The sequence below is a fragment of the Embiotoca jacksoni genome, unplaced genomic scaffold, assembly GCF_022577435.1.
Source record: "Embiotoca jacksoni isolate LCO1_2020_lvr unplaced genomic scaffold, fEmbJac1.0.p SCAF_1, whole genome shotgun sequence".
Taxonomy (NCBI): domain Eukaryota; kingdom Metazoa; phylum Chordata; class Actinopteri; family Embiotocidae; genus Embiotoca; species Embiotoca jacksoni.
Window position 1 is genome coordinate 12,841,193 of NW_027185229.1, and position 26,805 is coordinate 12,867,997.

The 26,805-nt window shown below is 43.0% G+C and overlaps 1 protein-coding gene across 4 annotated transcripts in view; it reads right to left on the reverse strand.

Moving 5' to 3' along the window:
* The window catches only part of klhdc8a (kelch domain containing 8A), a 45,749-nt gene that overhangs the window by 16,785 nt on the left and 2,159 nt on the right, over positions 1 to 26,805 (reverse strand). The window contains exons 2-5 of one of the 4 annotated variants that reach the window (XM_069171678.1): positions 24,123 to 24,174; positions 21,737 to 21,782; positions 4,895 to 5,331; positions 3,887 to 4,097 (exon numbers count right to left, since the gene is read on the reverse strand). In XM_069171678.1, coding sequence (XP_069027779.1) covers positions 3,887 to 4,097; positions 4,895 to 5,059 — 376 coding nt within the window. In that variant the 5' untranslated portion in view covers positions 5,060 to 5,331; positions 21,737 to 21,782; positions 24,123 to 24,174. The remainder of the gene's footprint in view (positions 1 to 3,886; positions 4,098 to 4,894; positions 5,332 to 21,736; positions 21,783 to 24,122; positions 24,175 to 26,805) is intronic. The other 3 variants (XM_069171591.1, XM_069171766.1, XM_069171517.1) reach the window with 3 other exon arrangements.

The window sequence follows — 26,805 nt, forward strand, 5'->3', positions numbered from 1 at the left end:
CACTGCAGCCCTCCACCAGTCGGGGCTTTATGGCAGAGTGGCCCGACGGAAGCCTCTCCTCAGTGCAAGACATATGAAAGCCCGCATAGAGTTTGCCAAAAAACACATGAAGGACTCCCAGACTATGAGAAATAAGATTCTCTGGTCTGATGAGACCAAGATTGAACTTTTTGGCGTTAATTCTAAGCGGTATGTGTGGAGAAAACCAGGCACTGCTCATCACCTGCCCAATACAATCCCAACAGTGAAACATGGTGGTGGCAGCATCATGCTATGGGGGTGTTTTTCAGCTGCAGGGACAGGACGACTGGTTGCAATTGAAGGAAAGATGAATGCGGCCAAGTACAGAGATATCCTGGAAGAAAACCTCTTCCAGAGTGCTCTGGACCTCAGACTGGGCCGAAGGTTCACCTTCCAACAAGACAATGACCCTAAGCACACAGCTAAAATAACAAAGGAGTGGCTTCGGAACAACTCTGTGACCATTCTTGACTGGCCCAGCCAGAGCCCTGACCTAAACCCAATTGAACATCTCTGGAGAGACCTGAAAATGGCTGTCCACCAACGTTCACCATCCAACCTGACGGAACTGGAGAGGATCTGCAAGGAAGAATGGCAGAGGATCCCCAAATCCAGGTGTGAAAAGCTTGTTGCATCATTCCCAAGAAGACTCATGGCTGTACTAGCTCAAAAGGGTGCTTCTACTCAATATTGAGCAAAGGGTCTGAATACTTATGACCATGTGATATTTCAGTTTTTCTTTTTTAATAAATTTGCACAAATTTCTACATTTCTGTTTTTTTCTGTCAACATGGGGTGCTGAGTGTACATTAATGAGAAATAAAATGAACTTTTTTGATTTTAGCAAATGGCTGCAATGAAACAAAGAGTGAAAAATTTAAAGGGGTCTGAATACTTTCCGTACCCACTGTATATATTTACAACTCAGTGGGTTGAGTGTTTATTTGTAAGTCAAAGCCACATGTTGGCAGATCACAGATTGTGATTAAAATGCAAACAAAAACAGAGTGTTTTCTTCCCTGTTTGAAAATATACAGCTGCAAAATATATAAAAGTAAAAATAAAAAAAATAAAAAGAAGCCTAAATTAGATTTTTTTTTTAAAATAGGTGTCTCTCTTCAGTTGTTTTCAACATTAAACAGAGAGACGTGCTGCGGTAAGCATATCGTCTCATTTCCGGTTTCCGTGGTGTCTGTGTTACTAGTAGCGGTGTTGCTGCCCTCTCAGCCTCGAGAAGCCGGATAGTTAGCAGAGCCAAACAGTGCAGCTCCTTTATCCCCCGAGGGATAGCGAGGGCAGCAGCCCAGACCCAGAGAATAATGCAAGCCGGACTCGTTCAGCCCCTACTCTCCCCGCAGCAGCTTAAGAGAAGCTAAGGGTGACTCTTTGAAGGACATGCAGCAACAGACCAAAGAGATCATCAAAGGTTGAAATGGAGACATTTTATTGTTTTATGAAAAATATATATGCTTATTTTGAATTCAATGCTAGCAACATGTCTCAAAAAAGTTGGGACAAGGTCAAAAGTGAAGAGTTATGACTGAAAGATTGTGCGGGAAAATAGTGCAACAATCTAAGAATGACGTTCCTCAGCGTAAAATTGTAAAACAAAAAAATCTCTGTTCGCAAGGGACAAGGATGAAAACCAATATTGGATGGCCGTGATCTTCGGGCCCTCAGGTGACACTGCATACAAAAACAGACTCAAATCTGTAGTGGAAAACACTGTCTGTGCTAAGAAATACTTCTGAAAACCATTGTCTGTTAAGACAGCTCATCACTGCTTCCACAAATGCTGGTTGAATCTGTACCATGCAAAGAAGAAACCATATGTCAACATGATTCAGAAAAGCTGACGCCTTCTCTGGGCCAGAGGTTAAGCTTCACATCAGGGAAGGAACCATGAATGCTGAATGATATATACAGGTTTTGGAGCAACATATGCTGCCACCCAGACAACGTCTCTTTCAGGGAAGGGCTTGCTTATTTCAGCAAAACAACGCCAAACCACTTTCTGCATGTATTTCAACTGCATGGCTCTATTGTAAAAGAGTCCGGGTGGTAAACTGGCCTGCCTGCAGTGCAGACCTGTCTCCAGTTTTAAAAAAATTGTCGCATCATGACATGAAAAATACAACAAAGCAGACCCTGAACTGTTGAGCAACTAAAAACAACCTGTATCAGGCAAGAATGAGACAATATTTTACTTCCAAAACTCCACCAACTGGTCTCCTTAGTTCCCAAACATTTACAAATTGTTGTAAAAAGAAGTGATGCCACAGTGGTAAAGATGCCTCTGTCCCAACTTTTTTGAGACATGTTGCTGGGATCAAACTCAAAAAAGCACATATTTTCCATAAAGCAATAAAGTTTCTCAGTTTCAACACTTGATATGTTGTAATTGGTCTATTTGCAATGAAATATGGCTTTACAGGAATTGCAAATCATTGCATTATGTTTTTATTTACATTTTACAGAGCGTGTAAAATTTTTGGGAAACAGGTTTGTATTATAATCATGAAAACGACAACAAAATATCTGTTTAATGTAAGTATCACCATTATCGGTGGGGAGTGTATAAATGGGATAAGCTGTTTGCTTTTTCAAATACAGTACATTGACAACAATTTCTATAGGATGTATTTTTGGTGTTTTTTTCACATCAATGTATATGTGTAGGGTCCATCAGACATGATATCAAAATTGAATAACACTTCACCTTTTGAACCATAAACAGTTCCTATGCATTTTTTTTAGCAGCACAATCATGGCCAAAAGTAGGGAAAACCCCAAAGTGTCTTTTGTGCAGTACAACATAGTTACAATGTCATGAATCATAAAAGAAGAAAAAAAAACATAAGTTGAATTTCTCTAATAATTTATTTTACAGATAAAGATAAAATCTGAATATACATTTTTCCAAGTGCCCACAAGTGTGACCAATGCTTTACTTGCTATACATATTGAACTATTTACACTCTTAGAGGCTCTACAAACCTCTCTTTGTTCCCTCAATCCTCAGGCCTGCAGTTCAGTCAAAAATTCACAGAATTTATGTCACGTGAACATTGGTCTCAACTGTGTCATTCAGCAGTTAGTTTTTTTTTACAGAATCTAGATTGGGCAAACCAGTTTATTTTTGAAAAAAATTGAAATGACATGTAGAATAAGATCGTTCTGATTAAAAATCACTATTTTAAGCTCAGATTTTGTTATTTTACCCAATGGAAAAGTTTGGTACATATGAGTTCAAGGAGAGGAAAGGAGTCTGAAATGTGAAAATCTGACCATAATTTCTATTTCTACAGTTACGGGCTGTGATAATTACTGCCTCTGGCAGATTGTAGTATTGAGAGGTTTAAAATCATCATTAACTTTTTTGTTTAGTGCTTCTTGATAGTGTTTCCCTCCTACATCATTTTTCATTCTGTCTTGATGAATAATATGACACATATGGAAAACTTGGCACAATCCACAACTAATTAAATGTTTAGGTTTGATATTTTTAGACACGGGAAATTGGAAGCTACTTAATGAGACACTGAGTGGGTTGTGGAGTTTTTTCCCTATTTTAAGATGATCGAGGAGGTATATCTGTCACAAGCTGCACATAAAATGGTTGTCTGGATGCTGACTTTTTTCACTTAAACTCTGTTGAAATAAAAGTAAGTAAGATTTAGCCTAAACCCTTTTGGTTTAAATTAACCACACCTTTTTAGTCTAATTAATGTCTCTGCTCTTAAACTGGAGGCCTGCTTTCCAAAGTGGTAGCGTGCAGCGAGGACATAATTTATGTCCTAAACTGGTCTGTTATTTTTGTTGTTGTTCTTTTTTTGCAGCACCACCAATATGGTATAATTCATACCTTTTGCAGTGATGGATACACCCATCAGTGCCTCTCGCAGAGCACTCCTCTTCCGCCACCTCCCTTCCTCTGTGTTGTACATCTCCACTACCTTCAGAGGGCTCTGGTCCTCTCCCACTCCTCCCACCACAAGGATCTGCTTTCCCAGCACTACCACGGCTGCCCCGGCACGAGGGGTGGTCATGGGGGGCAGGCTTATCCACCGGTCCACCTGCGAACAGAGGTGAAAGATAGGTCAGCTGTCAAAGCTTCTGGTTATGTTTCAGAAATCAACTAACTTCAAACTGTATCAAATTATATTAACAGGTACAAGCACAGTGTGCAGCTCCTTAGTGACACACATAATAGATGAAGGTGAATTATTTTCTGTGTGTGTATCAGGCAGCATTTGGCAGCAGTTGCAGCAGTTACCAAACTTTTCTTTATTTTAGAGTAAGATCTTTTCTGAATTTCCACGTTCTTATTTGGTGAACCTCTAAATGCTGGGTTTGCTTTCTAGTTACGCAGTTGTTTTCTATACTTTACTGTTAATGTGCCTGGGAAATAGCTCATTTGGGAGTGTTCAACTTAAGACATAAAGGTCCCTGTTTCACTCTTAGCTTTTGGCAGAAGCTATCCAGGCAATGAAAATGGAAAAACATGAGTGGGAGGAGTGAATGAACAGTGTTTTCCTTTCAACATTCAAGGCTGACGTGTCCTTGAGCAAGGCATCTTCTCGCTGCTCCCTGTGTGTGTGTGTGTGCGTGCGTGCGTGCGTGTGTGTGTGCGTGTGTGTGTGTGTTTAACACTTTTAAATGGGTTAAATGTGTAACATAAAAATTCTAATTAAGATGGAATGTTCTCCCTAGATTTCCCCTTGCATTGCCTTCAATGCATTATCAATTACCTGAATACAGTTCATGTGTTACCAAATTCACCAGTAACAGTATTGTGTCAGCTTTATACTGTCTGTTCCTACATGAAAAATTAAACATCAGCTCCGGCATCCAGGTTTCATTTGTTTCATACCTCAGGGGAATAAAGCTCCAGACCTGGACAGGGCATTCCTGCAGCATCGCAGCCCCCTAGCACGTACATCTGCCCCCCCACTTCAGACAGTGTGTGATAGACGCGGCCGCTGGGCAGTCGTGCCAGGCTCTGCCAGTGAAACTCTTGGGCGCTGGGCACCGCCATGACCTCAGCACCCCAGGGTGAACTCGCCACGGCTGTGGAGGGAAATAGGCAGGCAGAGGTCCAGAGCCAGCGAAGTTTTAGGGGTTGAATTGATCAGTGGAAGCGGAGAGGATGGAGGTGTGGGAGAGCTGGGGAAGTAGAGTCAGGGCCCCAAGGTGAGGAGGTTGTGTATTTGGAAGGTTACCTCTAGGTAAGCACTGGGAGTGTCAGATCAGTTAAAGGCCAGCCTGAGGTCCCCTCTTCTGCGGATGGTCGCCACCTTACACTGGGCCCTGGAGAGTATACAGCATGGATTTAGGAGTACAGCAGAGCAAAGCATAAACATGTGAATCAATTTCAGGGTGCAGTACATTTTCTGCTGAGTTACAGAAATGGACTTTTCCAGTAGCATACAAGATGTTAACACTCAGTAACATTGACAGTAAACAAAGATTGGGATGAAGAACACGCTGCTTTCAGATGTCCGGAGCTTTGCAGGTGAAGCTATTCCGGTATTAGATGTCCCAGTGGGGAAACATGCAAAGACAACTACAGCCGTCTGTGTGGAAGTCCTTCAAAACAGAAATAATGATGAGACGCAGCGCAAACCATGCAGGTAAAGCTGGCATACAAGCCTTCCGCCACCAAGCACACTCATTAGAATGTGTGTGTGGGGGGGTTATTCAATTAATAATCAAATAGTTCAAGTTTTGAATAGTAGTTTTGCTTGAAATGCCCATCCCTAGTCAGTGACAGTTCATTTGTTTGGTCACATTTGTTTAACCACAGTATTTAACAGGTCTGGCAAGTTTAAATGTGTCTCATTGAAATGAACCATCCATCTGTTCTTATCTTCTGGCATAGCAGAGTAATGTTAACTGTTGGATTGTTAAATCACATAATGTGCAAGTCCATGACACAAAATGCCGTGCTTCTTATCAAAGACTTTTGCAGCATGGTAATCACTGATTAGAAGTTCCCATCGCCCACATTTCCCTTTCACACCACATCACTTCGCCTGTAACTGTGAATCTTTCCTTAGATTAGTATCAGCTGTAATCCAGAGGATTTGAACTGATGCAACGTTTCTTATGTTTATGTTTCCTTATTGTTGTTGTGATGTCAGTTCCTATTGATTTTTTCCTGTGTCATCCCTCAGGAGCTTTCTGTTTCCTTTCTGTAATCCACTTCTCCTGCCTACATATGGTATCAGCGTGTAAATGGGGAAGAAGTCTGTCACTGACGTGGGAGGAAAGATCCAAAATAAGCCCACGATGCACTGCAGGGCTAATTTTGACAAAATCACAGACGACATCACCTTAATTGACAATTGTATCACGACCTTCTGTGTCTAAGAAGGGGAATAACAATAGTCCAAAACAGGTGAGATTTGAGGTTACAAGAAGGCGATTTAAGTGAAACTGTGACTGCTGTTAAATTATCCAGTGATTTAACATACTCTCTCAACACTTAATTCTTTAAAGCTTCACGTCCCTTTTCAAACACATGCCCCCTCCCCTTGGACACCTCCATACCTTCCCCTTTCCTCGCCCTCTCCACCCTTCTCTGTCCATTTTACTACCACATTTTATTTACCTGTCACACCTTTGAATATCTCACAGTTGGAGGAATAAAGGATGGAGGGTAAAGATAAAGAGGACTGTCCTTCAAAATAAAATCTCCCCCATTTTAGTGTGCAAGGATAGGTTGCCATAGCAACAGCTCAGCTTTTCTCAAGAGGCAAAGCTTTTGTTTTTTTCTTCTTTTGCACATGATTGCTTATCGCTTGGTTTAGCTGTTAATAATGGCTTTATGAAAAAGGATGAAAAACAAATAAAAAAATATAGGCTGACCCTAGCAAGCATGCGCTTGCTAACGAGGCGGGGTCGTTCTCGCCCAGCCTGGCTCACAGAGTGCATTAATTGCAATCTGTAACTAATTTGGTTCGCACATCATTTTTTTTTAATTAACTGCTTGAACAGCTTGAGATCAACAGTAAGCCCACCAGCATCATCTGAAGTCATTTACAATCAGCATGCCTCCAACTTGAAACTTTTAATTAGGTTGCGTAGTTACTGTGCTTTCTCTGTGCAGGGACCGTCTCTAAATATGAAGCCATTGTGAGTTAAATGAAGCATGATGAAGTGCATGTTAATGTCATATCGTGTATTTTCATTGAATAATGCCTGATCAACCTTCCATCCAAGTTTCAGTTACAATAAACATATTTTATGATAAACAGGTCATAGTGGAGAAGAAACATCTGAACTGAGTCTGGTGGTTGTTCTGCTCAAAGGCCGCAGACACATGAATATGCAAATACTGAGATTGCAAAAGCTAACCTGAAGCCACAGCACAGATCTAGCCAGTAATAACATTTGATACAACAAATTGGAATATCTGAATGCACTGCCATGTGAGTTAATCCCTTATTAATCAAACCCGCAAGGAAGAAATTCACCATTACTCTTCCTAAAGACGGGCACACCCAAGGGAATCTGATTGAAATAACTCAAGCGTTTATAGCCGCACTTAATTCATTTGTCACGTTGTTGTTTTCAAATATATTGTAAATGACATTTTCCACATAAATACTCTAGATTTTTTTTTTTTTTTAAATAGTTGTTCATAAAGAATTTGAAGATAAATTCAAACAATAGATGTCCATCAGAAATAAGCCCGGCTTTGTGTGATTTTACACATTAATATCTGTTTCCAGGCGTTGTTGAGTACTGCTCCATTATGGGAAAAAAGTTGTATAAAGCTTTTTGTGTGAGGAAATTTGTCAGCCATCACATTCGTCACACTTTGTATCTACATACAAATTACTATGCTAATCAGGGCTAGTGCTTGTGGCAAATTTACACCCCCCTTACATTCATTGTGCAAACCGTTACATTAGTCTCCACTGCCTCTGTACCAATGCTGCATCCTCAGCCCTGTAGCTCAAATGGCCCTAAATCACTGTCTCAGAGTGAGTGTTGCGCAAGGTAAGTGTCAGCTATTACCAGCCAGTATACATTCAAATGAGAGTTACACATGTGACTATGGTTCTATGCATTCCTGATGGCAGCCATGATGATATTGAGGCCTTAAAATAGCTGAAACATATCAGTTTAAACAGAGAGACAGGTTTTTATATGTGAAGGTTTGCAGCAACTACACTTGCTGCTGCCATTCCACATGTTATCATCAGAATTTTGTTATCGACTTGTACCGAAGTATCAGTTCTCGTGACATCCTTAATATCTACTTGTGGTAGTGTAGTAGCCCAGTGTACCTTAGCACGTGGAGGTAGACGCGCAGCAAAAGGAAACGCCGGCGCAACCGGTTGTCGTTCTGGGTCAGATGCTGGGTGAGATTGCGGCCATGCAGAGGGATCACACCGACTCCAACAGGCAGTTCCTGCCAGACTGGGGCCCAAGGACCAGCCCCTTTGCTTATGCCCAGCAGCTGAGAGACACTGCAACCAGGTGGCTGCAATTGGGAAGCTCAGTGAGGGAGCAGACACTGGTGGAGAAGGTGGTGCTCGAGCAGTTTGTGGAGTGACTGCCAATCAACACTGCTGCTGCCATCGTCCTATGTCGCTGGAGTCCGCCATCACTCTGGCTGAGGACCACCTCACTGTCCACCCCAGTGGTCAGGATGACGGCGGTCACCCGCTGAATCCGGCTTGGCTTATGCCCGCCCCCCGGAGGAGGTCCCTGGCCGAGATGGCTTCTCAGAAACAGCTCCCAGCCTGGCCACTACCTTCTCCACGGTCAAACCCTCTTCCTCATCTCTTGCACCCACAAGTCGTCTCAGCTGTTACAGGCGCCCTCCCCAAACTACAGTGGGCCCCTCAGACGTTAGGGTTAGTACGTTGGAGGTTAGAGCAGCCGGGCATTCCAGAAGGAGTGTTCGCTCAATGGAGGTGGGCCAGGTGATCCGGGTTGCCGGCACTCCAACACCCTCCCCTGGTCCAGGGGCGACGTACCATGTTCTAGTGAGGATCCAGGGGGGTGTACATCAGGCAATGGTGGATTCTGGCTGTACACAGTCTATGATTCACCGGAGCCCGGTTTGGCCTGTGGCATTGGTGGCGGTATTGTGGGTGAAAATCAGGCGTGTGCATGAGGATGTTCACAAATATCCCATTGTGTCAGAAGAAATTAGATACATGGGGAAAAAGCATAGAGTTGAGGTTGCAGTTAGTTCCCGCTTTACGCACCCCCTTATCTTGGGAACCGATTGGACTGGGTTTCATAAGTTAGTGGAGCAGTGTGCGGGGTGCATTCACGACAGACAGGGACACAACATGTGTGCTGTGCTCAACGGTGACGCAAGGTTGTCCAACACTACAGACGGGGAGAGGGAACCCACGGAGCCTCCTGTGGAGCCGCTGGTTCCCAAATTACACTCCACGGAGGAATTTCCACTTGAGCAGTCTCATGATGATTCTCGACCCCTGCATCCTCTGCCTTTGATAGAGGTCTCATTTGAAAGCATTGGCATGGACCTCATCGGGCCATTTCACCAGAGTGCATGCGGATATCGCTTTATGTTAGTCCTGGAGGATTATGCAACGCGATATCAAGAGGCAGTGCCATTGCGGAGCACTTCTGCAAAGAGTATCACGCAGGCTGTGTCAGGTCATGTCCCGAGTCGGGATCCTGAAAGAGATTCTGACTTACCAGAGCACTTCGTTCACGTCACGAACGCTGAGGGAACTTTATGGATTACTGGGCATTAAGTCTATTCGGACCAGTGTGTATCACCCACAGGCCGACGGTCTCGTGGAGCGTCTGAATAAGACTTTAAAGTCCATGATCCGTAAATTTATTCACAACGATGAACGCAATTGGGATAAATGGCTTTGATCCTCTGTTGTTTGCAGTGCATAAGGTTCCCCAGGTCTCAAAGAGATTTTCTCCCTTTGAGCTGCTCTTCGGGCAGAAAACCAGGAGGAGAGCTTGACCTGCTTAAGGAAAACCGGCTGTACAACAGAGAGGCCAGGCCGAGGCAATGAACACTGGGAAAAAAAGAACCTGTATTGCCTCCTTCTTCTAGCTCGAAACTCCTCGCCAAGTGTCAAGGGCCCTTTGTGGTCACACGGCGAGTGGGGGACTTCGACTATTAGGTGCTGCATTCTGACAGGGGCGGAACTACACAGATCTACCAACTCAACCTCCTGAAAGCATGGAGAGAGGCTGAGTCTGTTTTTCTGGTGTCCGTGGTATCCGAGAGAGTTGGGATCCAAGTTGCACCGCCTACCTGGATGATGTTATGCGGGAGCATGTGCAATGAGTGGGTGAGGTGCTGGAGTCCCTGAGACGGGCTGGGCTCACCGCCAACCCAAAGAAGTTAGCGGTTGGATGGAGGGAGGTACGCTATTTGGGATACCACTTGGGTGGCGGGCAGGTGTACCCTCAAGTGGACAAGACTGCTGCTATCACAGGCCCAAGACCAAAAAAGAAGTGAGATGTTTTTTTCTTGCTGGCAGGTTATTACCGATTGTTCATGCCGAGCTTCGCTATTCTGACCTGCCCCTTGACCGACCTGACCCGAAAAGGGGCCTCAGATTCGATCCAGTGGATGGAGCAGTGCCAGTTGCCGTTTGAGGGGGTGAAACAGGCTCTGTGTGGGGAGCCACTCCTCCACACACCTAACTTCTCTCTTACCTTTATCCTGCAGACTGACGCATCGAACAGAGGGCTGGGGGCCATTTTGTAACAGCAGGTACGGGGGGGTTGACCGCCCGGTTCTGTACATAAGCCAAAAACCTAGGGAGAGGGGAGGCCAGGTACAGCACGGTAGAGAAGGAGTGCCTGGCCATCCAGTGGGCAGTCGACTACCTGTGCTACTACCTCCTGGGACGCCCGTACACCCTCTGTTCGGACCATGGTCTGCTCCACTGGTTCCACCAAATGAAGGATACCAACATTCGGATAAGTTGTTGGTATCTGGTTTTATAGCCTTTTAAATTCAAGGTGGTCCATAGGCCGTGGGCCGGGTGACCATGGCTGACTTCCTCTCCCACTGTCGGGCGGAGGGGGAGTAGGTTAGGCCGGATGCCTCCCGGGTCTAAATTGGGCGGTGGGGGTATGTGGTAGTGGGTCAGCTGCAGGAAGGACTGATTGGAGTGGTTCAGGGAATGGTGCCAGGGAGGAAGTTCATTAGTGCAGGTGTTTGGTGTTACTAATTGCTCTCTCTAGACATATACCAGCTGTTGTTGTGAGGTGGAGTTGGCCTGGACCCAAATGCAGACACAGACTCAGGTCAAAGCTCAAAAACAGTCTTTATTTTGTACACAGGTGGTCACATGCCTAAAGTCTTTTCACCCGCTCTCTTTCCTCTTCCTCGAGTCGGGAGGGAAACTCTACCAAACTGTCACCGGGGGGCGAAGCCAGCTGGTGCGAACGCGCACAGAGCTCTGGTCCGGGCAATGTCTGAGAGCCGTAGACAAGCCCGTAGATACGGCAGTCAGGCTGGCAGGAAGGCAGGCAGGCAGCAGACTGGAGCCACTGGCATGGTTTCCCGCGGTCCGACACCAGGTGGCAGCAGACTGGATACTGGCGTGACAGGGTCGCAGGCAGGATGGAATGAGTGAGGTCCACGACACGTCGCCAGCACAGAACGGAACGGGAACAGGAACAGGAACGGGTATGGGAACGGGTACGGGAACGGGTACGGGCGGCTGGTAGCACTGGTGACAGGTTGTGGATGACAGGCTCTAACTGGCAGTATGGACCAACACCTAATGACTGCAGGGCCAGGGTTGATATAGTCCAGGGAAGTGATTAATGAAATGAGCAACCTGCAGGTGGTGATCAGTGGGAGTGGTGGCAGCTGTTCAGACCGGTGAGAGGTGTGGCCATGGGAGGTGACTGGAGGCGGGGGAGAGGAGGACACAGAACACATGGGAAAACAATAACAAACATACAGGGGAATGACAGCACACATGAAGAAAGGTGATTGGGAACAAAATAGAGGGAGACACACTAGGGTCAGACAGGGATCCTGACAGCTGTAGCACGCCGGACAGCTCTCTTTCACCTGGGGACGCAGAGCAGCAGGGTGGCTGCAGAAGGACTTGATGTGTGTTCGAGGGCAGGGCTGGAGAGAACATTGGACCTTGAGGGATTGTGTGTGTCCTTAAAAATAAACACGTTTACCAGCATCTAAGCGGTTGTGTGTGTCTATGTGGTAAGAGTAACACTATTTGCTAAGAGTAACATTAACTAAGGCAACAGAAATATGTTACACTACTATTATAAGACCCGGTGGTTGTTCCATTTGCCTTCACAACAAAAACCAACCATACCTAAGTCCGTTCGGAAGTGAAGGGTCTCTGCTTCTCTGCCGATTTTGGTCCACACCAGGGTTTGATCGACAGATTATGCACCAAGTTCACACAGAACAGACTTTAAAGCAAGCGCACCAGAGTTTGTTTTAACCGAAACTGAAAGGTTAGATGTAAAAGCCTGGTTACTAAATCTCCATGCATCATAAAAACAGTAACGTTGGCATCCAGAGAGCATTTAGTCATTATAACTACCCCTCACATGTAGCTAAATACAGCACATCAGTCTCCTCTGTCACCGATGTCTGTTTTACTGTAACACTTCCATTGTGAAATAATTCTGCTAGAGCACAGACAAAGAGGACACATTTCCATATAGGCAGCAGCTTGTTGTTTCATTCTGTATTGAAAAATCACAACCTCAGCAAAGCATATGCATGTATCTGGGTTGTTACCACAGCGATCGATTAAAATAGATACATGATGCCTGAACAATTAAATCTGACGTGATCACACACTATGATCTGGAAAGACAGACATTTTTTCTTATCTATTTTCAGAGTTGTTATGTCTGAGGTCTGGAATTTTCTAAAACTATCTATGTAATCACAGTTAGATGCATCAAATTGCATGGGGTGTGTGATTAGCACGATGTTAACATGAGCTTTGAGACGACATATTTATAGCAGAAAGTGGAGTTGGAACAAATCTGATCCAATATCGGGTGCCGATACTGGCATAACTGACTCATCGGATGACCGACTGACGTCACAGATCCACATACATACCAATCCAGATGATAGTCCAGTGTTGGGGGGGCGGGAGGGAGGGGGGGGGGGAGGGGGGTAAGATATTAATGGACAAACCTCGACCTCAGTACTGAAAACCAGAGCAGAATATCAGCATTTTATGCACCCTACCTATATGTAATGAAAGTAGTAGGGATGCTAAGGAATAGCTAGCAGTCAATCTTAGACCTGCACCATCCGACGAGGACAGTCCACCCCAACCACCACAGTCGTGACCACCAGTCATTCTGTCTATTTTGACTTTATTGTTTCGGTTATGAAGGAATCCCTTCATAATTTCACTTGGCTGTGGTCTTGCACAGCCGTGCAATGACAATAAAGTTTCTTATGTAATAATACCATTTCCAGCCCACAGCCAAAATATTGATTTTGAATTATTTCAAAACAAAAAAGTGTTTGCCAGCAATTTGCACTCTTTGGCTTGTTTGTCAAGAAAATTGTTCTCAAAGTTAATATTTTTCAACCTCTGCTGGTTCAATTTAGATTTTTGTAATCTGTCGCTTGTGAATCCGTTTTTGAGATTATTTTGAAAAGGTCTATGAATATACTACCACCAAATTAGAGTTTGTTTTAAAGGGTGTTTCCTTTATTTGTGATTTTATGTATTCACAATATGTGAAAACCCAATTGGATGACTAAACAGGTGCCAATAATACACTGCTCCTTTGATCTGCATGAACATGTTCGTTTCAACTTGTTTTTCCAGGATTATATCCAAGGGAAAATCATGTAAAAGGACAAACAAAAAAACTGCATGCGTGCTGTTCAAAAATACAAAGAGTTTGAAGTTAAGGATGAAAATGGCCATCGTCTTGGCTTCCGCATCAACAACCGCATTACAGCTTGGAATAGAGCTGCGATCTTTAACCTGCCGTTTGAGTGTTTTAAAAAGCACCAATATCTCCCTTAATCCTCCTTTCAAATATTTTTTTTCAGGTTGGGCTGTGATTTGGGAAAGGGCTTTAATAACATCCCACATCAGGTTGTTTTTAGCACTGTTGCCTAGTTATAATGTTTTGGAGGTCAGATAAAACGGCCGGTGTGCTTTATTCTGGTCTACAACTGACCATCTGGGTGCTCTCTCTCTCCTTCTGTGGGTGCAGCCAGTTCGGCAACGGATCATTTATTGACTTGTATTTAATTAGTTTGCAGTATTCAAATAGCAATCTGTGCTGCAAGTCTGTAGCTGACCTCAGGTCACGCATGTGTGTTTGTATACTCGATATGGATATGTGTGTGGAGGTGTATAAAAATGCTTGCAAAGCTTTATTACACTAACAATTTTTCCCACCAGCTTGGATTTAACCATGCTGAATTTGATCACGAGAAGTTCCCCCATCCACAGTATGATACAATCACCTCTGTTTTGGCAGACAAGCGTTACCTGGTAAAGTTCAGCACAGGCCAGTTGCTTCATTGCAACAAACTGGTATCGATAAAGATCTGTTTAACGTCGGGATCAAAAAAATGTCAGGATATAAAGGAAATTGATGACACAGCAGTTTGGGGGCGCCTGTGGCTCAGATGGTAGAGTGGGTTGCCCACTAATTAGAAGGTTGGTGGTTCAATCTCCAGCTCCTCTTCCTCCTGTCCACATGCAGAAGCATCCTTGGGCAAGACACTGAACCCCAAGTTGCCTCCAATGGTGTACCATCGGTGTGTGAATGTACTCCTGATGGCGGGCACCTTGCATGACAGCTCAGTCTCATTAGTGTGTGAATGGGTGAATGGAAAAAAACACATCAGAGCACTTTGAGACCATAAAGGTGATAAAGCGCTATACAAGTGCAGACCATATACCATTCCTGTTTATCAATGCAGGCATGTGAGTAAATAATCTGGAACACTATTATGTAAAAAACTATATCTCATTGCTTTCCTTTCTTCACTGATGCAGCTCAGGGATAGCCTGTTAAGGAGCTGCATTTAGCTCACCTGTTCTCCAAAGAGCTAAAGAGATGCAGGATTAAATAAAAAATGCATGTAGGTCATGCTTGTGTTTTCACAGTGTAGCTGATTACAAAAATATACTATCATGGATCCGCACGCAACCTGGAAACTCAACTTGGTCAACAAAAGACAAAGACTTTTTGACACTTCTAAACAAGAAGAGCACAGGTGTTTCCACAACAATAATGAATGGCTGCGTCATACGAAGGGGAGGTCCAGCTATGCAGTAAGTCTACTGGCTCGTTATCATTATTGAAAACACTACCCTTGTACCAGCACAGCTTCCTTTCTCAAACTTTCAATCACATTAGCAGCCAAGACAAGGCCAAAGCAAAATACTTCACATACAAAATTTTTGCAATTACCATCTTTTAATGTTATGCTGTTCAACTGTCTGATTATATAAATCTTATAAAGCAGCATAATTTAAATTCATGCGATAACTAAGTTTGGGAATTGTTGTGACAAGCAGGAGTGTCCCTCATGGTGCTTCAACAGCAAAATAATTTTGCATATTAATCACTGAAGAAGAACATCCAGCACAGAGCATTGCTCTGCTCCCTCTCACACACAGGGTGCACAGGCTGTAAATTCCCTGTCATGCCTGGATGAAGCCATAAGGAAGATGTACATGCATTAACAGACGCCGGGTTCTCACTTTGGCAGCTTGATGAAGTCATCAATGCAACATATCCCATGTCTTTCAACTGCAGCACTTCAATAGTCAATATTTAACAGCTTCTGCACATCAAGCTTTAGTCCAAGGATTTGGTTTATGTTTCTGACTCCTTTGGAATGAACAGAGGAAAGAACTGGCAGTGAGAGCTACAGTAGCTGAACTGACACGGTAAAGACGAATAAAGAAGCTCAAGAGCTCACCTAAAGAAAATGCAAAGAAATAGTAGAAAGAAGTACTACCCACATTGTTTCACTGACAAGTGATGTCTGGGGAGCGCAGTGCAAAAACCCATAAAAAAAAAAAGGTGAGCGCTGAGGATGGAGCCAAAGCAAAAGAGAAACTTGTGAATTGCTTTTGGATCGGATTTTCGGGACAGCAGGCCCTTTTGTCTACTTTGTTTAGCCCAAAAAAGTGTGCAGTACATGACATGTAAACTGCCTCTTAGCCACAATAGCTCGAGATGCAAGAGCTCTTCTTCACTACGTGAATATACGGCACATTCCAGCGTGGGTAAATTTAGCCTCTCTGGCTTACAAATCAACAGCTGAGCCAGCTGAATCACCACCTTGTTCACAGCCACAGCTGCAGACATCCTGCCACCAGTCTGCCTGAAGATAAACCGACGGTTACCTGACTGCCCAGCGCCAGCTGATCTAATGGTCCATACAGGATTAGGAAAATGGGCTGTGGTAACGGAGCGGGGCATAAAGCACAAATCTGAGGGTTTGTGGGCTACAGAGAGTCGCTCAACCAACACTCTCCACTGAGTCGAAGCTGACCTCTGGATCAATAGGCGAGTAGGAGAGACGAATCCCTCAGCCTCTAGAGAGAGAGAGCGAAGGGCTGCTCTCTGTGCTCATCATATCTCCATTGCAGGGACCTACCGCCCTCCCCGGGAGAAAAAAAAAACACCAAAACGAACGTACTCGTAGAACCGCAGTTTTGTACAGTAACTACTCTTTATGTTCTTATTTCCTGTGCAACCGTTTCATTTCAACTCAGTATGAGAGTTGCATTTTTCTGGCACTGACAGTTGCGCTTATTTGTCTGTTTATCTGCTCTGCTGCGTGTTTCATGAAGGGGCGGTGTGCTGTGCCTCAGCTCACACAGACACGCAGCGCAGCCGTGCAGAAGGTGGACGCAGGTGAACGTTACTCGAGTTGATCAACTACACTGCAGTGTAGTTTCTTTTTTACGCGCAGTAGAAGCCTAAAGTGAAGCTGTCAATGGACAAACCTCGACCTCAAGTTGCTGAAAACCAGACCGGACTGACTAACTAACCAGACCAGCATTTATAAAACACACCCTACATGTATCTACAGAAAGTAGTAAGCATGCCACAGATGTACCCCCCCCCCCCCCCCCCCGACATGTAGCCCAGTCGTGATGATCTTTTTTTCTCCTTTGGCTGGGGTGACGACCCATCCCGCTTTCCCAAGGCTGTCAGCCAAGGGGAACACTGCACTGTGTGCACATAAGCACGCCGTGAGCTATCATTAATATAACGCCCTCAAAAGACAAAGAGACTCTGTGGTGAGTAAAAACAATGCGGCGTAAACATGTTGCCACAACCTCAGGAGAAGCAATATTACCTGATTCTGTCACCAGAGCTTCTTTGTACGCTGCTGCTGCTGCTGTTGTTGGCCACCTGTCTGTGAATGTTGTCATTTACATATTTTACACAAGACTGACATGGCAAAATGCTCGAGCCCAGCTGTTTCTCTGTCTCTATTGGTTCTGATGAAGTGAATTAGCGGACTAAATCTGGCAGCATAAACTCCAGGTCCTATAATGAGAGAGCTCAGACAAAATTAGTTGTGGCTGATTGCTGGCTGAGGCTGTTGTGGAGCAGTTGGTGTTCTTCTTGTCTGCCAGAGGATAACTCTGTACTCCACCCCACCACCCCATCCTCATGCCTTTTTGTCTGTCTTTTATTTAAGTGTGTTTGGGCACACGTCTGTTTGTTCTGCTGGCAGATGCTGTAAATGTATAAACACTGTCGCTGTAGCAACTCCAGTGTGCTGTCATGTTAAAGTGGAGAATAGAGCGCCTACTTCTTTCCCCTGCTGTGACTTTTGTGTAACTCTCTCAGTTCATTGAAGCTGAACAGGCTGAGCATCCATCAGAGTAGAAAAAGAAGTTGTATTGTGATGGAGGGAGATGACAACCGATCGTTAATGTTTAAGCCAACATAAATCCCTCTGTGGTGAACTTCATGTATAATCAACAAGTAACTGTATGTAAGGACAGTCTATCAAAGTTGCATAAATGGACGTTTTTCACACATGCCATCTGAGAGTGTGACATCATATGCAGCCCTCTGAATCCACCACCTGTATTTAGCATCCTTAGGCTGAGTGATGATTAGTCATTTACAGATCAGTTGGGCAAGCCACACATTACTATTTACAGTATAAGCTCAGCTCCTCAGAAATACTAATTTAGTGGCACGATACGTCAACAACTGTTTTGTTTTTTATGAAAAAAAATATATATATTCTAAACAATAGCAACAATAGTGAAATGTGTACAGGTCATCAACAGGAATTCAGCTCAGACATTATGTTTATATTAATGGATGAGGAAAATGAATGTTTTCTCTGGATCTGAGAACCATGCTGATCTGACATTTGGTGACTTAAGTAATGTCACAAAATCTACTGAGTTAGATTTTTTTTTTCCTTTTACTCAATTTGGAAAGAATTTGTCCACAGTTCCCATCTTGCTTTGGGTGGTGCAAAACAGAAAGGGTAGTCACCATTACTGCACTGGCACCCCAAATGTAAACCCACATTCACGTGTTAAAGGCTGAATATAAATTCAGATTCTTTGTTGATTATAAAGCAGGTTTAGGTGCTTTAAAATGACTGAGAAAGTGTCAAAACACACAGCCTGTATTCAGAAACTGTACCATTTAAACGTCGTTTGGACTTTTGTCAATTTGCTGTTCTTAGTATGAAGCTCTCCAACCTTTTATGTCAACAAAAACACCCAGCGGTCATTCCATCCCAGGGCCAGCAAGTTACAAGACCAAATTAAACTTGTGGTTGGCCTGAGCGTGCGTCACTCTGAGAAGAGTCAGCCAATCGGAAGAGAATGTACTTTAAATTGAGACATGTTGCAGGCACAAATTTAAAATGAACATATATTTTTCATAAAACAATAACATTTATCTTTGGTTTATTTTCAATTAAATATGGGTTTACGTAATTTGTAAATTATTGCATTCTGTTTTTATTTACATTTTACACATAGTCCCAACTTTTTGGGAAATAGGATTGTATTATGGATATCGAAACTGCAAATAAAACACAAGCAAAGTGTAAAATATGGGACCTTTAAGCACTTTTGCCAATACATTTCTCTAAAAATTAAAAAGAAACTTTTTTGAAAAAAATTGTTATCAAAACTCATTAACATAAATAATATAATAATAATTAAAAAATTTTTTAAAAAAACACCAGTGCCGTTACCAGCAACACCAACAATAAATTAAACTAGATCGTGTAAATTGTGTTTAGACCACATTCTGCCACATTCAACCTAAACACTATTGTATTTTCCTGATTTTCATGAAGTAATCCATTAAAATACAAGGAAAAAAATTATGGACTTTTGTGATTTATAATCATAAGCTAAGCATATACCTTGCAGGGTTAAGTAAGCTCCTCCAAACAGACTTGTCACACCCAGACAGTGGGTGTCAACAGTGAGCATATTTGGACAAGCTGAGAGGGGCCAAGTGGTGGATCTTACTCGATCACAGTGGAAACCTGACCATACTACGCCACGGCCTCCGGCAGCAGAAACCTGACTGCACCACAGGCCTGTCAATCAAACAGACACAACCCCCAAAAACAGGGCTTTTTGAGGATCATTTTCTCATTAATAGCAGGATTATTTTTAGATAAACTACCAGAAAACTCATAAGAAGGAGTGACTTTAGCTAACAACACCAAAAGGACTAGTGGAAAAAATTGATTGACTTCGGATTTCATCAGACAAGTTGAATGATACCGGTGATACCGGTGATATCGGTATTCCGCTGCAACCCGAGGGCAAACTGCTGGGAAGTGTAGAGCCTGTTTTCTGATGTCTTGTAAAACATGTTCAACTGTGGAGCACAAGAATCCAATAATGGACATTGCCTCAGCTTGACATTCCTTACAAAAAAAACAGTCTTTTGATCTTGTAAGGAATTTTTTAATTGGCTAGACAACACCCCCCCCCCCCCCCCCCCCCTTACCCTCCTTCCACTCAAGGACAGTGGGACACTCTGAAAGGGGGTCAAAGGTCATCAAACAGCAGTCATTGCACGACTGGAGATAGATCCAGGAGGACGTTGAAGTTTACCTGTATCATTTATCCATACTCATCTCAAGTGAGGACAACTCAACCATCACCATGTAAACAAAGTAAAAATCCATCTGCTAAGAAAGACAAGAACACGCTGCCAAATGCAAGTGGATAGTTTTTTATATTTACATCTACTTGCACTGAAGCAACTAGCACTTCAAGAATGAGTTTTTTTTAATGAATAATTCAGATATAAAGACACTCAACTCAAAAGATGCTTCAGAAACATGTAAATGGCCTTTGATGGGATTACTGATGAAGGTCCTCATGATGTTCACTGACTGGAGGTCAGAGTTTACCCAGCTTTTTCAAAACTAACTACACGCCATATAGGTTATACCATCGCAAACACATCAACACAACACCACACACTTTGCTCTTTGATGCTCAGATGCACAAAAATAGTTTTCATCTGAGAGTTGGATTCAGTTGAAGCTGGAGAGGCTAATCAAAAGATGCTGCTGCACCGAGCCATGGAGACTAGACAGAAATAGATGCAGGCTCTCAGGAAATGGCAAACATTAGCAAGGGCTGAGAAAATGAAGCTTGTTGTATGCTTGGAGATGACATGCCTGCACCCAAGAACATGCCTGGTCACGTAAGGTCAATGTATATTAAATTACCACTGTACTAAATTGTGTCCCTGAAGCGTGCCCCCTCACCCCCCCCCACCCCCCACCCCACCCCACCACCCCCACCCTTTCGCCTTAAACACTCTCATATTCAGGACATAGTCGTTCTGCTCCCTTTCACTGGCTGCTGTGTAGGAGTCAAATTAGAGAGAGCTGATCCTATGTGGCGGTGCTGTGAAAGGCTTGAGTGGTGAAAAGAGCAAAGGAGAAGCTCAGAGGAAAGACACTAAAGATTGAGAAGCGGTAGAAAGAGGAGGGAGGAGTAAGAGTGAGGAGTGGGAGAAATGGGCTAAGTTAATTGATGAAGGATATCACATGGAGGGATAATAGGGGGGAGGGACGACTTAATAAGGGGGGTGATGGGAGTCTGGGTAGGGAAAGCTAAAGGGTTATATGGAGCACAAGCTCTATTACAGAGGGGAGTTGGGGACATATTAATCCCTGTGGCCTTATAAGTAATTACTATGTGAGAGAGAATAGTAAAACCTATCTACTGTCAGCAGAAATGGAATTAACTCCCTATCGGTTCCTTTACTGCACCATGCTTTTATGTGTTTGATTCTGTGTGTGCGTGTGTGTGTGTGTGTGTGTGTGTGTGTGTGTGTGTGTGTGTGTGCGTGCGTGCGTGCGTGTGTGTGTGTGTGTGTGTGTGTTGGCAGTACTTCTAGCCTCTAAAGATTCGGTTGGTTGACTTTCAGAGTGAGAACATTTGTGCTTATTGAGGGTATTTTGCTCAGGCTACACTTCCATACAGAGTGAGTTGGTTTTAGAGGTGTGTTTTCAAGAATCTATAGCACACACACAGTATGTGTTTCACCTCCTGCGTGTATGGATTTCAAAACAGCAGGAGGTCTGGACAGTGTATTCCGGATCTTAACACAATGAGCAAGCTGGTTTCCATCTGACTGACACAAAGTGACCAGGCAGACTGCTCACCTCCAGTGTATTAATTGCATGCATCTTGTTTAACAGCGGAAGATAAACACTAACCGTGTGCAAGTGCAGAGTTTTTACGGCAGCTGATCCATTTTTGGACCTGTCAAGCAAACAAAATGTATAAGCCATGCATTAGTTTTAGCTGCACAAGGCCTCCCCGCCTCCATTGAAACTCTCTGTGCAAACGTGAAAAGTAGTCACTGCTCCAAAACATTACATTATCCGTAATGTCTTTATCACTAACAGAAAACTGCTTCAGTTGATTGCCTTCTGCAAATAAGCCATCAGGAATAAATACAATAAACAGCTGTTTCAAATATCACCTTGTATCACTTCAGAATATTTACCACCTGTCGAAAGTTTGCCGTAATACTAATGGCTATACAGTATATTACCGCGTCACCAAAAACTTGTAGAACGTAACAATAATAGAACAATAATTGAAACCTTACAGCATACCGCCTGTTGTCACTTAAGATAGTTTATGTTTTTTAGTTAAGCACAAGTTGTGTCCTAATTTTACACTATAGTTCATAACATCAGGTCTACCCATGGGCCCCCTTTTTTAATCTTTCTTTATTGATTACACAATATATTGGGAGGTGCATTGTTTACATTTCTCCATTTAAATACATAGAAGCATAACATTTTGGAATTCATGTAACATCTGAGGGCAGAGTTACAGCCCTTTGACTTAAAGCTCATTTGCAAAATAACAACAACAACAACAAAAAAGGCGTGAATGCATACTTTGCGTTGCCCATCGAGATGAGACAAGCAACGTACTTCATAGTGACAGTAGCCCTGTGTCCAAACAAGCAGCCCTCATTTGAACGGAGCTGGTCCAGCGGTGCCAGTGCAGAGGACAAGACAATGCAGATTTGTTGAACGTGACTGAATTTCGCAACGTGAAAAAGCGCTTATTGATACATTACATACATGCAAGCACACATTCCTGGATACCTCTAGATGTCATATCTCTAATGTTTCCCCCGCTGCTGTTGCAATCTAAAGGACGTGGTTACTCTCCAGAGAAACTGTAAACTAATGTGTCTTTTACTCTGGCTGCACCTCCTGCATCACATTTTATTGCCACCAGTATCTGAGGTAACACATCCCCATCTTTGCAGCCCCTTATGTTGTTTAAACACAGGACTAATTTTGTTCTGACCACCCACTTAACAGTGGCCTACACAATTTTTTAAAGCGGTGGAACTTTTTTAATACTCTGCTAGGGCTGGGCAAATAAATTAATTAATCACCATATCACTTTCTAATAGTTTTACTCGTGCGCATGTTTGATAAATACATGATTTTACATGGGCAGTCAGCACACCCTTAATACTCTAAAGATGGCTTAACTTGCCTACAACAAATCAAAGCTCACCTCAAAGAAACCACCAAGCTCCGTCTGTGTGCGATCTTTATGTTCAAACCCACATGAGATCCAAAATAGCGGATGCAATCCTGGCAAGCAGCTAGCAGTTTTAACTTATGTAACTCAACTAAAGGGTAAATGAGGACAGCGACAAGAAGCGTGTTGGTTGGCTGGTGCGAGACTGGATCCATGGGAGGGACGCCCTGCCTGTGATTGATTGTTACGTTGTGTGAAGGTCATGGTTAGGGTTACGGACCAGTTGATTGACAGTGAAACATCCAGTCACTTCAGCGTAGAGTTTAGGCCATGCATCCCTCCGGTTGATCCGATTTAGCACCAACCATCTTGGAGAAACACAGGCAGACACGGGAGCAGAGCAAGTGGCAACCAACAGGGACATCACCCATTGGCTTGTGAACTGCTGTTAAAGCCCTGAGTTTCCCCATTTTGGCTGTTGCCATCTCGAGTGCTTAGAGCGATTTGAAGCCAGAATTGACCATATTGGACAAACTGAGGAGGAGCGAGCGAGCAGTGGATCTGACTTGATCAAATTGGGAAGCTGAGGACACTAAGCGACCTGACTGCACCACAGGCTTGTCAATCAAGCAGACACGCCCCCAAACACGCCGCTTTTTTTTTAAGACGAATATCTAATTATTGATTAAATAATTATTTTCAGATGAACCGCCAGAAAACGGAAAAGATGGAGTGACTTTAGCAGATGACACCGTACTGATGGGGGAAAAAAATTATTCACTTCGTATTTCATTAGGCAAGTTGAATGGGAGGTTATGGTGGACGCACACTCATGGGAGTGTGGTTTGACTTAAGATCCACACAGCATGTCTGTAAACACACACGCCCCTTGCTCCCACCACACAGCAGAGCACCGTGTGTTCAGTTACGTAGCGGCCTGTTTACTTTATATTGCTCATTTATATTGAAATGCTTTGAATTAGTTATATTTCACGTTGTCAATGCTGTCAGCATGCCGACCCCGTTAGCAGCATCTAACTCTTGTTGGCTCTTCAACATTAAAACAAAACAATGATACAACTATACCTTTAGGTTGGAATCCCACGCAGGAAACCCTGGATAATTTCCCAACTTTTACCTGTGAAGTCAAGAAGTTGTTACTTTAAACTACACCATGTAATCCTCAGACTTCAACATAGCCAAACAAATTGGTCAAAGCTGTATTATTCCTCCATTAACAATCGAACCCAACCGATACATCAGCCAGCCAATTTTAGTGGCTGATAATGCCCTATCACAGACATATCAGAATCAGCATTTACTGTATGTTGGTCATTATGCATCAATATGAAGACTTTTTTTTATATAACTTAATGGAGAAAAAAAATGTTTTGGGGTAATTTAGAGATTATTCTTTTTGTGTTTTTTTTAAAGAGTTATTTATAAATCCTAAATTCTGAGTTTATTGTTGCAGTTCTCTGATGTCAGTGGGGACAATAAACTGTAAAATATCTTACAACCACAATTGACAGATCATTGCAAAAAAATGTGTCTATCTATACTCTCCATTTGTCTTCATCTTAAGTTTTTTACTCACTTATATTGGTATCAGTATTGGCCCCAAAAATCATTTGGACTCTAATTAAGACTGACTGAAACCACTGTGTTTTGGCAGCGGGGTCTTGTAGTGACAAATACCACCCAACTAAGGTTATTTCTGTAGCCTCTTTTAGTGCCTTGTTTTGGTCATTGGGCTGATTATCAAACCTCAATACTGTTTTTTAAACAAAATGTGTCCAAAGCACTGAGTATGGAAATCTGTCAATTAAAAACTAACTAGTTACTTTTCTTTTTTGGCATTAATCACTTGTTAAAACAGTTCCTTGTCCAGCTGTTACTATTTAGTCAACAATGACAAAAGTGATTCTATAAAAAATAATATTAATAATGGTAAGACCTAAATTAATCTCAAGTGCTTGATTAGCATGCCACATTGTCCCTATTTCCAGAAGCAGCAAACCGCTATTTTCAGGAGAAAAAAAAAAAAAATCCCTGATAAAACGTTTGTGGTCCCCGCACAGCGCAAAACAATTCTATTCCATTTAAAACAAAATTATTTAACAGCAAACAATCTTAGCAACTCGCTAACTAAAGACAGACATCATTATCAGACAAAACAAAGTGAATATTGGTCTTTGATTTTGAGTTGCCCAGAAATAGGACTCCAAGTGAATGATGTTGCCTGTCTGCTGTATGTGTAAGTATGCAATTGTTTTCATACTAGTGTAAATTTGCGTAACATATTAGGCATAATAACTGTGGGTTTGTCTTTTAGCTTGTTTGGGTGTTAATCTGCCTCCCAGTGGGCAAAAAGACAGGGAAAGAGAAAGGAATGTAATTTCCCCTCTTTTGCATCAGTGCCGAGCTTGAACCTAAACAGAGTGAAGACAGAGAAGCCTGGTGAATATTGAGTGAGTGACCTTTCAGATAAGGACCGGAAGGTCTTTATATCTGCTGTCGTCACTGTCATGATGCTGTAACAATAGATCCATCATCATCAATCATCGTTTTATGGGACAGGGAAGGAGTTTTAAAAAAAAAAAAATAAGTCATCTATGACAAAATGATCTCAAATCTTTCAAACGTCATTTACAGGACTAATACAATCTACCCTGGAATAAATTCTACCCTCGTGGAGGTTATAATATTTCTTTGTTGAGACTGTTTTGGTGAAGTGAGGATTCAACGTAAAACTTGTGCTATTCCTATGGGAAAAGTATGTTTTTAATATTTTGTCCACCCCATTTATATCCATGTTACTACTAACTTTCAGATGGGATTTTTCACAAGAACGCTGTTAGACCACAACAGACTTCCACCATGTGTACCTAAAAACTTGCAACCAAATCTATATTGTATTACAGGTCCTGAATTTAGCTGCGGCATTGCAGGTATTGCGCATAATTTCATAGATTCCCGCAAATCTAGCATTCATCTGCAGCGATGTCACGTTAGGTTCAGCTAAATTCAGCTCATTAAAAGTGCAGAACGAGAGGTGACGGCCCGGGGCGCTGCAGCAGACGGCCCACTTCCGACCTGTACTTAGCGTGCTGTGTGTCCTTACCTAAAAGGCAACGAGCACCCTCTGCTGTTGTAGTATTTGTGGCTTGCGTATACACACACACACACACACACACACACACACACACACACACACACACACACACACGTTTCAATAATGTAAATTTTAAAGCATGCCGACATGAACCGCTGGCTAAAACATAATGCTGAACCATCCAGTGATGTTTACGTTAATCCTTTGGATACTCAAGACAGGTAACTGTCAGGTTACTAAGAAGCAGCAGTTCAAAGGTAAGTTTCAGGCTAACTGGTTTAAAATATATCCGCGGCTTGAACTCAGCTGTGAGATGAGCTGCTTAAGTTGTAAAATGTACGGTGGTGCGCCTTTCACCAGCCGATGTTTAAAAAAAAAAAGTCAACTTTAAGTCGCCGCTCAGATGGCGTTTCTCACACAGCGGCCTTTAAAAGGAAACGTGAGGCATAATCAGCAACGAATGGGATGGCTAGTGCTTTTGAAGTGACTTGGTTGCAGTGTGCATAGGAAATGAAGGGGCTTCTCAAAACCGCCTCCTTTATAGCAGAAAAGGAAATGGCCAATTCAAAATTTGGTCATCTGGTTAAATTCATGACAGATATGGAGCGTCCTTTGTTTAGAAAGCTAAACACGGACACATCAGGTTATGTAAGC